Below are 14,238 nucleotides of genomic sequence, written 5' to 3'. Positions count from 1 at the left end.
TCTGAAATATTCCTTTTTTATTGCACAAGACAGACAAACCACAACCCACCCCCCAAAAAAAGTGACACAACTAAGTTTATATTGCAAAACAAACCTCTCCTCTAGCAACTAACTACTAAAATTTATTGAAACCATCCCACCACTACTCATCTAAAGCTGAATTCTAGCTTGCACAGAAATAAGTTTCGTCCAAAGTGACATACCATTTTAACTCTATCACTTGAAAAAAACCCAAAACAAGCAGAACAATCCACTGTCATTATTATATGAAAAACCCCACTTATTTTAATATTGCATTATTTTTATACTAGGTAATCACTTTAAAAATGAAAATTAATGTCTTGTCGTGAGCATGCAGAGCAAAACAAAACTTCAAAAATCTGTTGAAAGAAACAGTCTTTATTTCTATCTTCATTTCATTTTTTCAAAATATGGAACAGAATTAGAAAAAGTAAAAAAAAAAAAAAAAAATACAGCAATCATCAGCTCAGATTGATGCAGAAGTAAAAGAATACTGATGAAAAGTTTGCTTCCACTGGGAAGAAAATTAAAAAGAGTTGAAAAAAAGCATTCTAGCTTCAACTATTTAAATAAATCCAAAATCCATTATTTATCGTAAGAACAATGCTGGACAAGACACTCTTCTTGCAGACAACAGAAACACATTTTGTTCTGAATAACATTTCACATTTGCCAATATTCATTCATTTCTAATACTCTGTGTTGCTAAAATTTGAACATTATTTAGAAATGAGATGTGCCGAGTCACCTTTAAAAGCAACTGAGTACAAGCAATTTTTTCATGAAAGAATCCTTATTTTTTTGAAAGAAGCCTTATGAGGAATTAAGTTTTTCAACATTTAACATTTTCACAGTTAGCCATCTTACTAGTACTTTTCCAACAGTATAAATGCTAGTAGACAAAAACATATATTTTATGTTCAAATTATTCCATCTGCTTGACAACAATCTATTAGGTCATAAGACAGAAAACAAGCAAAAATGAACGTAGATCTTTAGCTTTTGAGTTTTACTAACTCTTACGAGGAAAGAGTATTGCTTTATGATGAGCTCGTATCTGAGAGAGCATTTAGTGACTGCATAAAAATGAATAATAAAAAGACTGGCATATAAATAGGTCATGAAGCTTAAGACACTCTTCTTGTATTAATCTTACTTAGATTTCTGGGCTTTAAAGTGGAATATCACAGAACTGACAGTGGAAAATGACTGTGGGCTGTTTATTACAACTGTAAGTTAAAAGTTAAATCACAAAATAAAAGGATTACAGACTCAAACGGGGAAAAGCACTAGGTCAGGACTGCAATCTCTATTAATTAGGTATCCCAGCTGGGCAGTGGGTATGCAGCTGTTAACTTGATCAATGACTTACCTAAATGTCATCTCTACTGATTCGCTTATGAATTACCAGCAAGTGAGACTAATGTACAGGTGCTAATTTATTTAAACTGTTCTCTGCAGTTCTACATAGCTTTATAAACTGCATCTGGCACCTAATGTTAGCTGTCAGTTGTACTTAGACATGCCTGTCCTAACGACTCTGTTCATTAGAAATGAGCACAAATTATGAAATATTGTGAAAAATGATACATCAAATGGAATGGGCAAAGCAAATCAATTAGAAAAACTTCATAGCACATATTCACACATAGGAGAATAAAACATCCTAGCTTCAGAGTGAGGTCTATAATACCAATTAAAAAGCAATTGGTAGACTTGTGCAGTTATATATCAATTTGCTGGATTTTTTTCTCCTCCAGAAATACTGTTGTAATGCACAGCTTAACTTTTCATTCCTAAATAAAAGCACCAATAAGAGACAATTTTGCTTCCATAACATCTGAGGATTAGCAAGTAAGTCAACTTATTTTCCTGTTTTAAAACTTCACAAGGTTTAGCTTTTATTAAACTCTACCTAAAACTCCAGTGAAGGACAGAATCCTAACATGTCTACTTTTGAAATACACGGCAAAGACTGATTAACAGCAGAAGACATGGAGGTATATAAGTACTCATCAGAAAGAATTATTGCTGTTCAAAATGTAAAGCTTGGTAATTCTCCTGCCAGTGCTTAAGGAGCTTTTATATTTTTATAACAGAAATTTAATTATGCATAGCAGACACTATTACACACACTAATTATTTCCCAACACCTGATGGAATATGAAGAAATCAAACCGCAGATACTTGGTACCACCAAACAAAACACCACTCTTTTGGCTCCATTTCTCCATCATTTCAGAAACAGTCTGCAAAGCATTCCCATACTTGTCACCTGCACAGCACTTGTAAAAGCTAATTTCCAGAATGAATCTGCTTTTACTAATGGTGGAGCTTAGTTAATGTTGTGCAAATGATTGCAGTCCTGTGATTTATAAAGAAGAAACCACTACATAGATATGGTCATTTTGCATTTCTTGCAGTCTTGCTTTCTAGAAGCCTTACCCCTAGACCCTGTCAGGGAAGAAAGGAAGCCAGACTACAGATTAATGCATTCTCCTACCATTAACCTTTCAGGCAAACTGAACTATCAGCATCATCATTGTACTGTATTAACATGGGAGGTATTCTGGTGGTAGATTGGTGCATGTTTAGTTTATAAAAAAGTAACTCAAAAAAATAAGGATCATTTAAGATAAAAGAAAAAAAACACCTGAAAAATACATGGAAAGGAAATTCTGTAGTTTGCAGTGAAATAAAATAGCCAATGTAAGGAAACAGCCTGGTATTAGTGCAGACCTCAGTGAATACCTTTACTGTCGACCTTACCCACTTACACTGAGACTGGCAGGGTCTCTGCACTGGCTCTTGTTTGTAGAAGGGCAGAGTGATTCCTACATCTCTGCATCGAAGTAGATGCAATATCAGTGCACTCACAAAGCTTAATTCCCTATGGATTTGTGACTTGAACTCAAGCTGCCTTTATGGATTTTCTGATACCTGATAAAACTCAGGTCTCATTTCAGCCTTTTTCTCAACAGGCCATTACTCTGGATCACTTAACCTTGCTGCCTATTTTTAGAACTTAGTTTTGAAGCCTGTCAAACATCAAAATGAGCCTGTATCACAACCTACAGATTATTTCTTGGCATAAGCAGACTTCCAAGACTTCTCAAATGGACACAGCCAGGCAGACAGAATTTTGCCACTGAGAGAGCCAACAAACAAATCTTCTTGCCCTGAAAAAAACTAAACCATGGACACCTCTTGCTTTGCACTTACCACATCACTACCTCTATCCTAAGGGCTCTGCTGGCACACTGGGCTGCCTTGGCTACAGCAAAAGTGTTGCTGCTGTGCAAATAAAACTTGAGCCATGACACTTCACACAGCTTCACCTGAGAGCAAACGCCACCAAATGGCATCTCTCCTTCCTACCTCCAGTGTATTATAAGATAGATATGACAGAAGTGAAGGCCAGATGAGACATTAAAAAAAAAGGAAAAAAAAAAGAAAAATCCATGCAACAAAGCATTTTTCTGAGTGAAAGGGAGCTTATCTTTACATGAGCCTAAATGACAGAGAGAAAGAGGAGGCTACCCATCTGCCAGTCATGAGAAGGAATGACAATAAAACAGTATGTTTGTAGATACTGATATGAGCTTAAATTCACATCTACATTAAAATCCTCAAGCTAAACCAGTGTATTGGTTATAAAATATCCTATAAAATTTAATATACATTACCAGCAACCACGGTATCACACAAGAAAACCCTAAATATACACAGCAGGTCAAATTGTGAGTAAACGTTTTGAAATGCCACATAAACCTTTACAGTGCCTCTTATAACCTCAGATCAAGGGGATTATCCATTAGCACTTTTAAAAAGAACCTACTGTGCTTTAACAAGATACAGTATACAGCTCTATGCTGGTATGTCTGACCTCACATGGTAGCAGAAGTAGAATGTCTATTCACAGTCACAGTTGCAATGTTTGCAATGTATAGTAGAATTCTTGCTTATTCTGACAGTTTGATTAAAATTCACAGAGAGCTGAGGGGCTCATGCTGAAGTAAAGTGCTTTCAATATCTGAAACTCTACAGTAAATTACTTCTCCAACAGAGCAACTGTACTTACATCAATATCCTCTTGGGTAAAAGTTTCTGGATCTTCTCCCATCATGTTGGCTAAATGTCTCTTTCCTAGGTTGAACTCTTCAATCTGCTTTTTAATAAATGCCTCCGAGTACTTTTCAGGTCCTGAGGCTCCAGCATTTTTCCTCTGTACTGGTGTAGAGGTACAGATCAGCCTTAATGTCTAACAAAAAAAACCAAGGTAAACAAACAAAAAAGTGAGTGATTTATTTTGCATTTCTGGCATAGTGAGCTGTAAATAAAATGAATACATGAATACTACAGCAAGCTATTAATACCGGTAACAAAATTCAACACACCACAGGAATAAGTTATAAAAAGCATTATTACTCATTAAACCATTTTCTTCCAATGGTTTAATGTCCATGAACAGATAAACACATTCTAAAACCTACATTTTCACACCTTGCAATTAATTTAGAAGATTTTTTGACGGAAAGAAACATAATATATCCTAAGTTAGGAACATCCTGCAAAAGCAAGGTACAGCACTGATCATCATCATAAAATATAATAAAAATCCATCAGCAAATAAGCAAGTTTTGCCTTCACCTAAAGGCATCCCACAACAAAGTATGATAAGAATATGCAGGGCAGCTCCCTAGGCTTTTCAGAAGCCACTGACCAAAAACTTCTAAAAGCTCTGGAAGGGCCAAAGCGTGCTCCTTCCTTGTCTGTGGTGCCAGAATGGCAATTACCTTCTGATCTTTGTGGCACACAGGTTTGGTCTTACTTCTATCACGACAACCAGCTGTTAAGAGGACTAATTTTACTGATGCTCTCTGCCAGACCAACAGGAGCTGCACTGATAGAGCTGTAATGTCTCAATTCTGGCCTTGTGTCAATATTATGCACTATTTTGGCTCTCCAACATTAGTATTTAAGTTCTTTGCAGCTTAATTATTCTACGAACTGAATGAGAACTGATTATTTGTGTGGTCGTCTGTGGGTGGGGGGAGGGAGGGAGGGAATCACAAGAAAGCAAGCAATGTGAGACAGAAAAGCAAAGACAGAAAAAGAATCACTTTGGATTCAGAAAAATGCCAAGTTTTGTTCATCACATAGTAGCCTGGAAGACTTCACCCCATCCCTTCAACATGCCACGGCTAGGCTTTGTGAGGAGACAGAGCAGCCTCACAAGGCAGAGCGCCCATCTCACAGCCCAGCCCTGCCAGCATTCTTTCCTCCACTCCCTTTACTCGCCCTGTGCCAGCTCTGGCACAGGACTCCTCTGCAAGCCAACCCAGCTGCCTGCATGTGGCAGAACACTAACTTCTGCTTCATCCCAACAAGCAGGCAATTCTCAGCCAAGCTGCTATGTCTGAGCAGTTCAGAGATCACTCTGAGAATTGCCAAAGCTGAACAAGAAGGTGGCTGAAACACTCAACTGGGAGGAAGAAAGTAGAGGGGGCGTCCTTTCTTTACCTTCCTTTCATTGAGCAAACTATGAAATTGCCCCTGCTGCAGCCTCAATCTACCTTTAGCAGAACATTAAAAATCAAACACACGCAGCAATGTCAGGGTTCTGATGACAAGGAACAGAACAAAAGTAGTATTCAAACTTATTCAATCTTCTCCAAGTCTTGGGAATTGTCTTTTTCAGAGCACAGTTTAGACATGCTGAACATTTTGATGGATTTCACCCTTCTGAGTTCAGCTAATATAAATAAAACAAAACACTTTTTACCTTCCATTAACTAACAAAAATACAGCAGTTATAAGCACCACAATACAAACATGTCTCATCAAAACAAGGTTACATAAATGTATTTGGAAGGGAAACAGAAAAGCAGATCAAACTTGTACCTTCTGTTAGCAACATCAGTTAGCTGTGACAAGAAGCTTTTGGTGTTCTGCATTACATGGTCAAGTCCTACATTAACAGGAAATGAAACACAGCTTTTCTTTGTACTTTCACAGAGCCTAGTTGGTATTTTGGACATCTGGCAGTCCAAGATGGACTGATCCAACTCATCTAATTTGCTGCACATATGTAAAGCTATTCATGACCAGCTTACACATCCATACCTGTGTCAAATGTTCAATACACAAAACATAATAACTCTACTTGAAATTTCAATTTGAAATGAAGACCACAATATGCTGCCTTAACCTGTATATAGCCCATGCCTGGGCTGAAATATAGGCCCTATGAATTTAATCAGGTTTGATACAGAAGGTAAAGTAATCTTTGAATAAGATCACATGAGTTAGAAAAGACTGACCCTCTAAGCTTTTACCTGACCAACAAAGATTTGCCCATCAGGGTATGAGCCTCAGGAAAGTAACACAAACCTCTGTTCAAAAAGATTTAAAAACAGGTCTAAGGTAGAATTTGGTGCTGAAGAGCCTGTTGCTGCTTCACACTCTCCACAGCTTATATATATTGCATGCAGCACTAATCCTGGTTTGTCTCCTTTTCTTTTCTTTTTAATATTCATGTTTCCTGTGAGGATACATAGAATTAAAAGAGAAATAATGAAAATTTTAAATGTACACATATTCCACAGGCAAGGCTCTGGTGATTTCCTTACAAAGCAGCGAGGAAAGCAAAGGTATCTCCATGTATTCCCTATTCTTCTCTCCTAGTCACTCCTCAGGAAAGAATTCAATTCATCTTCTGTCTAACTTGTCTTAATAGTAACTAATTATTTGTAATTCTTGTTAATGAACATATGATTCCTTATTACTTGGCCCAAAATAGCTTTCTCTCTGGTATGCTTTAAACAGAATACTTTAAAAAAGATTGCTTTCATCTTATTCCTGTCAATTTCTATTGTAATTTTCTCATTTTTGTCCTTCTTCCCCCAAGCTATTCATATTCTTCCCTAGTTTCAATTCGTCACTAATCAAAAGTCCCTGGACACACAAACTGTTCATAATTAGAAAACAGCCTCTTATGTAAATTAATATCTATTGTATTGGGTACCTCTTCTGGGATAAGAGCACTATTTCATGGGTGGCACATGCAGAAACTGCAAAGCACAGCTAAACGCTTCTGGCATTTCAGTCAAACAAGAAAGCATGCTCCTCTGCTTTGTGGAGGAAACCACAGAGGTTTGCATTCACTTCTCACACATTTCATAAAGCATGACTGAAGACAGCAGCCTCACCATTTTTAAAATAATAGTCATGCTTATTAACATTATTAGGAAAGCTCATGAAATAATATGCTCTTCCACTAGAGCATCGGAGAAGGGAAAGCCTTTACTTCTGGACACAATTCATTGTGATTGATCCTTCCTTCCCAACTCCTTTCTGAGCAACCTAGAATTAAAACTGTTTGGCCAATCCTGATTTTACAGAGAGACCATAAACTTACAGAAAAATCAGTTTATGTTAAATTTGCTTTAAGAAAAAAAACCAGCATTTTCAGACAACTTCAACTTCTCTGGCCTATTTCTTCCAAGATGAGAACTAGGACTGTCTGTTTACTCATGCTGTTCATTTTGGTTCACTGGAGTTACACAGATATAAACCAACCCAACTAACAGAGAAGTCAAGTTTCCTGTACTTTTGGAATGGAAGAAAAGGTAGACTGGAGTCAGGAGACTTAAATTCAAGTCCAAAAGTTGTTCATTTTACAAGACATGTTTACAGAGACAGAAGATTACACAAATGACATGGCACACATACTATATGTTGCACCCTTTTCATGATTCTTCCATGCTCTAAGCTGGCAGACTTCAACCACCTCCTTCTCAAAAAACACGCAGTGCACAAACAAATTTGTTCCAAGAAGTTATCCCTGGGATAGGACTTCACTAAGATGTGGAACTGGAGCTGTATAACCACATCAGTAAACAGGACTGAAGCTGCCCAGTGTCCAATACTCCAGCTCCTGGCACAGCTGCTACTACTAAACCCAGCAGACATGCAGTATGGTCCTCTGTTTACTTGTTGCACAAGAAAAAACATTTTTTACATAGCAATTATACAGACTATAAATGCTCAGATCCATCTCAATTTCTAAAGATCTGCTTTTTCCTCAATAAGTGAGTTTTGGATTTCTAGAGCACTATTTCACAAAAATGTGTTTTAATTGATTTGTTTAAAACAACACTGATATAATCTTAAGATTTTAAGTTGGCCTACAAACTAATTATGTGAACCATCAGTATCAGGTTTATGTCTCAGAAGCATTTTGCAAAACACATTGGAAAGCATCACAAGATGTCAGCAAACATGCATAAGTGATTTGATGCTATTTTTTATACCAAATTTCACAAAGTATTTCATTAGAAGAAACTTTTTTTTCAAAATTAAGTCCCTTAGCAGGCAACCACAGAACTGCATCTCACCTGCTCAGAAAACCTACTTTCAGTGCAAGTTTGACCAAATCTACGTATTAAGTTTGGCTGTACACTGGGGAAGTAAAAAATAGCTCTAAATGCATTGATGCACAGCAAAAGTCAGATGTGTATAAGAGGGAATAGAATTCAGATCTGATTGGTTTTAGGCTCAAGTTTTCAGATACTAATTAAGAGGTTTTTCAATTGTATCTTAGTTAGCAACTGCAAAAAAGGCTTCTCTTACATTTCAAGTATGTAGTTCTGAAAGTCCAAAGTACCATCATCTCTTTCTGATATTGGTGCATATAACACCTACAGTGATTTAAAGTACTCAACCCAATCAAATAAAATAGGAACTCTGAACTCTTCTGCTGAGAATAGTTATTCAATGACACCAGAGTGAATGACAGGTAGAAACTAAGCTAGACCCTTTTTTCTTTATAAACAGCACTACATCTCTGCCATTTGGTTATTGGAAGAATAGGAAACTACACATGTTGCTCAGCCAATGACAAGAGAACTGGAATTACAAAGTTTCTCTTTCACTTTACCTCTCAATACAAGAAATTTTGAAGTTAAAAAATTAAATATTTTCCCCCATTAAGACAAGAAGTAATGAACTAAACAACTGCACGGGATTTTTAGGACAAGCATCAGGACAGGTAAGTGTTTAATACAAGAAATTGTTATAATAGGTCAGAACATAGATACATCAACTTACATCCTGTTCTCCTTTGTATTAAAGGAACAAGGTAGTGATAATTTTCCCAGGGCACTTGTCTGGTTTCCAGCAATCTGCAGTTCAGGCATGCTGGTAGCTTCTTTTTAATGCTGCTCAGTGGAATTTTCTTCCAAGTTTCTCAACTTGCTTTTTGTATTCACATAAATGCTTACCATCACCAAACAGTTCCACAGGTTAACTACACCTAATGGAAAGAAGGGTCTCTAACGTTTCTGGGCCCTGTCTCCCATTAGTTCTCTCTGGTTCACAGACAGCTAGACAATTTGTGTACAGCCACAGGCTTAGGTACTGATCCCCTCTCTGGGGGGAGAGGAATAGATAAATGATCCCTCAAGGCTCCTTCTAGTCCTACCTTCCTCTGTGACTCCTCCTTTGAGAACACTCTCATTTATAACACAAATAATTTTCAGCTAAAACTCAAGGATGTGCCTCACCAGGAAAACCAAGTTACTGTCATGTCATGACTTTCAACACAAGATAACCAAAGCAACACAAACTACTCCAACTGAGAATGATATCAAGTATTAGAATATTTTCAGCTTCATGCTCTTTGTCATTCCTTGCACACCTTAAGAGCATTTATACCTGACTGCTGCATGAAGAACTACCCATATGGGCACCAGGTCTTTATTCCTAATGGGTAAAGTTAATCTAGATGCAACCAACATAAATAGCTCAAATTGCTCCTTCCAGTAATATATTTCATTTCCTCACTGCATCTTTCTGTTACCCCGTGGTTTGGTTTAGTTCTACCAACAGTTCTTTAACCCACATTATCCTAAATTACTTTGAAATTTGAAAGTTACCAGCAGGCCTTTTTATCTGCTTGCTGGTCACTGACTAAATATATACAGAGGCGCACCAAATACCACAGCACAAATACTGACAGCAGCTAAGCTTTTAAATTAAACGACACACAGCTGACACCCCTACCCCCAAAATAAAATGATTCTGTTTAATCAGAACTTATTTTACTTGTGGAGCACGTTTCTCTCTCCACTGCAGCATTCAGAGACCTGCCCTGTGCAGCCTGGTCTAGTGGGACATGCCCACGGCAGAGGGGCTGGAACCAGACGGGCTTTAAGGTCCTTTCCAGCCCAAATCTTTCTGTGATTCCGTGCTCCATGATCTACCCACCTGCTGACCGAACACCATTCACAGAATCACAGCATTGTCAGGGCTGGAAGAAACCTCTGGAGATCATCCAGTGCAACCCCTGCCAAGGCAAGGTAACCTGGAGCAGGGAACACAGTGAGGGAGACTCCAGTCCTGCCAACACCAATGTAAAGAAGTTCTTCATGTTGCAGTGGAACTTCTTGTGTTTTAAACTGATCATTCAAAACTATCAACCCCAAACCTGCCATCTGTGGCGCTGGCTTTGCTCTATATACCGCTCTGTTAATTCTAGGCTTAACCACGCTTCCTCTGCTTCACATCAAGGGAATCAAACGCAGCTCACGGAAAGGACGCCTTGAACGCGGCGCCAGCCCCCGACACTCCCCACACAGCCCCGCCGGCCCAGGAGCAGGGGCAGCACCACACCGGGGCCTCCCAGGCAATGTGCCCCCCGACTCGGGGACATTCCGGCGGGGACATTCCGGCGGGGACATTCCGGCGGGACGCGAACCCGGCCCCTCAGCGCCCGCCCGGCTCTCACCTGCGCGCGCGGCCCCGCGCCCCGGCGGCGGCACAGCCACAGCACGCGCCCCACGGCCGCCGCCATCACCGCGGCGCTCCGCCCTCCCATTGGCGGGCGGGGCCGGGGGCGGGGCCGCGCCTGCGCGCTGCTCTCCCGGCTCAGCCTTCCGGGCTTGGCGGCGGTTCTCGCTGAGGGGCGCTTCGGCCCCGTCGGGAGAGTGGTGGGTTACAGCTGGAGTTACATTCGCAGTGGCCACCCGGTCAGCTGGACGTCCCCGGCGCGGCCTCCTGTCTCGGAAGGACAGCGCTGAAAGCAGGACTCCTCTTTGAGTACAGCAGCGCTGGGATGTGCAGCGTGTCTGGGGCGACAGCACTGCTCTGGAGATTTGTAGAAAAAAACAGATTTCACCTTAGCACTGGTTTGTTTGGATTTTTCCCATGGAGAAAAAAAAAAAAATTAATTACAGAATCAGCTAGGTTGGAAAAGACCTCTGAGATCATGGAGTCCGACCCGTGGCAGTCAGCACCGTGTCAGCTACACCAGGGCACTGCGTGTCACTGCCAGTCCTTAAACGCCTCCAGGGACAGAGACTCGAACAGCCCATTCCGCTGTCTAATCGCCCTTTCTGTGAAGAAATTCTTCCTAAAGTCCAATCTAAACCTCCCCTGGTGCAGCTTAAGTTCACGTCCTCTCATCCTGTCGCTGTTTGCCTGGGAGGGGAGGCCGATCCCCGCCTGGCTACAGCCTGCTCTCAGGTGATTGCAGAGTGAGAAGGGCCCCCCGAGCCGCCTCCTCTCCAGGCTGAGCAACCCCAGCCCCCTCAGGTGCCTCTCACAGAACTTGTGCTCCAGACTTTTCACCGGCTCCCTTGCCTTTCTCTGGATGGTGTATTTTAGAGACACAGAAGTCCTGTCATCTCCCAAGGTGATGACAGTATCTCTGAATGCTGAACCTTGGGAGCTTGAGAGTGTTCCTAGTTCTGAGTTACATAGGACATACCCTTATAGGTGATTGGATTTTGTCAGTAGTTTTTTCTACCATGAGACATGTGGAAATTAATTAAAAGCTGAATTTAAGGAGCTTTACTGGGACGCTCTTTTTAAGAGGAGTTACTATTTGAGAGGAAATTCCAGAAATGAATCTCTGCTCTTCCAGGTTTATTTTTCTGTTAAGTTTTTCACCCGTGACCCTTGTGTCCCCCCATGCAGATATAATAAAAAAGGTTATAAAAGAGGTTATAAGAAAACTAGGTGTGGGCAAAGGAAGTCATCCATGTGGGGAGGTCAAGGAGAAGCTGCCTGGAAAGGTGAATCCATTCTTGCAGTTGCCAGCTGTGAAAGTGAAAACATCAGCAGCTTTAGTGACATGGATATGTGCAAATGATTGCCATGAACACTGCACTGAGGGAGAGCAGTGAAGTGTCTGTCCTGTGCACACCTGGCCAAGCACTGGGAACTGCAGCCATGCTTTCAGTCACAGGGCATGTTGGGATGGCATGTGGTTACTAGCTGTTTCTCCAGAAGAGAAAAAGGGGGTTGGCTTAGGGTCACAGTCCCAGTGACCCACCTTCTGGAGCAGCCAGCAGAGCTGAAGGGGTGGGGAATGCCAGCGATGAGTATGGCCTCTCCATGGCCTATGGTGAGTCTCATCTGCCATCTGTCACCCTGCAGCTTGGCTTTGTTCAGCAGCAGAGGAGCTCTTCAGCCCTCACTGTGCTGAGCAATTGTTACTTCTCGCCCCTGTCAGCTCTACAGAAACAAAGCACTGCTGGAGTGAGTGGTTTTTATTCCCCACATATCATTAATCATCAATTAAGCTTGAGGAGCAGGCCACCTATAAAATATCACCCACTTATTCTTGGCACCTAGTTGATGTAAATACAATTTCCTTGATTTCCTACACTTTTCTACTCCTATGCTCACTGTGAAAAAATCCTAAAGGCATCTGAAATCTGGAGCATGATTTCAAAGACATTGGGGTTCATACAGCCCATGGTTTCAGTTGGAGGTTACAGAATTTCTCTTGCATATTGCTGAATAGAGACTGTGGTATATGTGAAGTCCAGCAATTAAGGGTTATGATAGTTTTTCCTGGGTTTTTAGAGCTGTCAGCCCTTAGAAACTGATGGCTGCCCTTTCAAGGTGGAGGATTTTTTGCACAAATTTCATGTATATTTCCCCAGTCGTCATGCTTCTGCCAAAGAGTTTACCTCTGCTTGCTTGCCCCTAGGAGACACTTGTACAGAGATCCCTGAGTGACCATTTTCACTGATCAGGAGTGCATGTAATCATTACTTGGGATGCTTTGAAAGAACTGTACTTCTGTGGTAGGCATGGCTAGCATATTCCAGAAGGATTCCTTCTAGTGGAAAGATTGCCACTTCTACTTAGGTGGCAGGAGTCTTGCCAGTTCAAGATCAGTTTTTAACAGAAATGAAGGTAGGATAAAAATGAGCAGCGATTATTTACATGCTCAACCACCTGCACCCCATCCCTCTGTCAAAATTTGTTAAGACAGGAGTGGAGGGAAATGCAAGAAAACCACGTTTAATCTGCTTATCCCAAGATTAACTCCAAAGGGCTTCTCTTTCTGTCTCTGTTTAGTTGACAGACTGTAGATGCTTACCTAATCCATGCAGACTACGCCAATGCTTCACTAAGCCATCTGAGGAACTCTAGTTGTTTGTGTGGCAGGGATGTCCTTTTTGAGCCCAGCTGGGCAATGTTGTACTCTGGGGACCTGTTTCAATTGTGAGCCTGATTACCCATATCCTCATGTAACCTGCTATCCATGCTCTGTGCAGTCACAGAGCTGGGGACTGTTGCCTGCAGCACATTACCTGCTTTTGTCTTTAGACTTAGATAATGAGGAGTAAGCATATCATCTGGTATGATTCAAAGCTTTGGAGTGCTGTCTTTGAGGATAGCCTGACATAATCAAAAGAGTCCCTCTGTATGAGGCTTGAGGTTTCTGAAGTGAAAAATCACTGAAAGCAGAATAAGGAAACCAGGCTGAGCCAGTCACATGCATGGGTTGGGGGGTAGCTGGAGGGGCACATCTGTAGTATATGCAAATTCTTAAGCACTAACCTAAAGCTGAGCTCCAGTCCAAAGCTGCTGATTGCTTATGTTACCAGCCTACATGCAGACATCCCTGAAGTGAGATTTGGGGTGTTCTTTTGTAATCAGAGATGGGATTTGTAGATAGCATGAGTTCAGGTTACTAGTAAAGGTAGTGTGAAAACCAGTTACTTGAGGAACAGCCACACTGCCTGTGGCAGTGCTGGAGATGTATGGCTCTCCAGCTCACTGCCTTATAGAAGCACTCCAAAAACTGGCAAGGATCTGGGGCAGCCCAAAGGTCCATTGAGCATGATGGCTTCACTCTACCAGTGATAGGTGCTTACAGAATCACAGAATATGTTGAGTAGGAAGGCACCCATCAAG

General features: G+C 40.9%; 2 protein-coding genes across 2 annotated transcripts in view; one reads left to right on the top strand and one right to left on the bottom strand.

Moving 5' to 3' along the window:
* The window catches only part of MRPS9 (mitochondrial ribosomal protein S9), a 34,307-nt gene extending 23,399 nt beyond the window's left edge, over nucleotides 1-10,908 (bottom strand). The window contains exons 1-2 of the mRNA XM_056482776.1: nucleotides 10,811-10,908; nucleotides 4,103-4,282 (exon numbers count right to left, since the gene is read on the bottom strand). Coding sequence (XP_056338751.1) covers nucleotides 4,103-4,282; nucleotides 10,811-10,900 — 270 coding nt within the window. The 5' untranslated portion in view covers nucleotides 10,901-10,908. The remainder of the gene's footprint in view (nucleotides 1-4,102; nucleotides 4,283-10,810) is intronic.
* Nucleotides 1-11,299, top strand: part of TGFBRAP1 (transforming growth factor beta receptor associated protein 1) — a 95,540-nt gene extending 84,241 nt beyond the window's left edge. The window contains exon 13 of the transcript XR_008839695.1: nucleotides 11,288-11,299. The gene's annotated coding sequence lies outside the window, so the exon portion shown is untranslated. The remainder of the gene's footprint in view (nucleotides 1-11,287) is intronic.
* Nucleotides 11,300-14,238: the final 2,939 nt, after the last annotated feature.

Source organism: Oenanthe melanoleuca, chromosome 1, assembly GCF_029582105.1.
Source record: "Oenanthe melanoleuca isolate GR-GAL-2019-014 chromosome 1, OMel1.0, whole genome shotgun sequence".
NCBI lineage: Eukaryota > Metazoa > Chordata > Aves > Passeriformes > Muscicapidae > Oenanthe > Oenanthe melanoleuca.
Note: the sequence above shows the minus strand (reverse complement) of the source record. Positions and strands in the feature narration are given on the sequence as shown.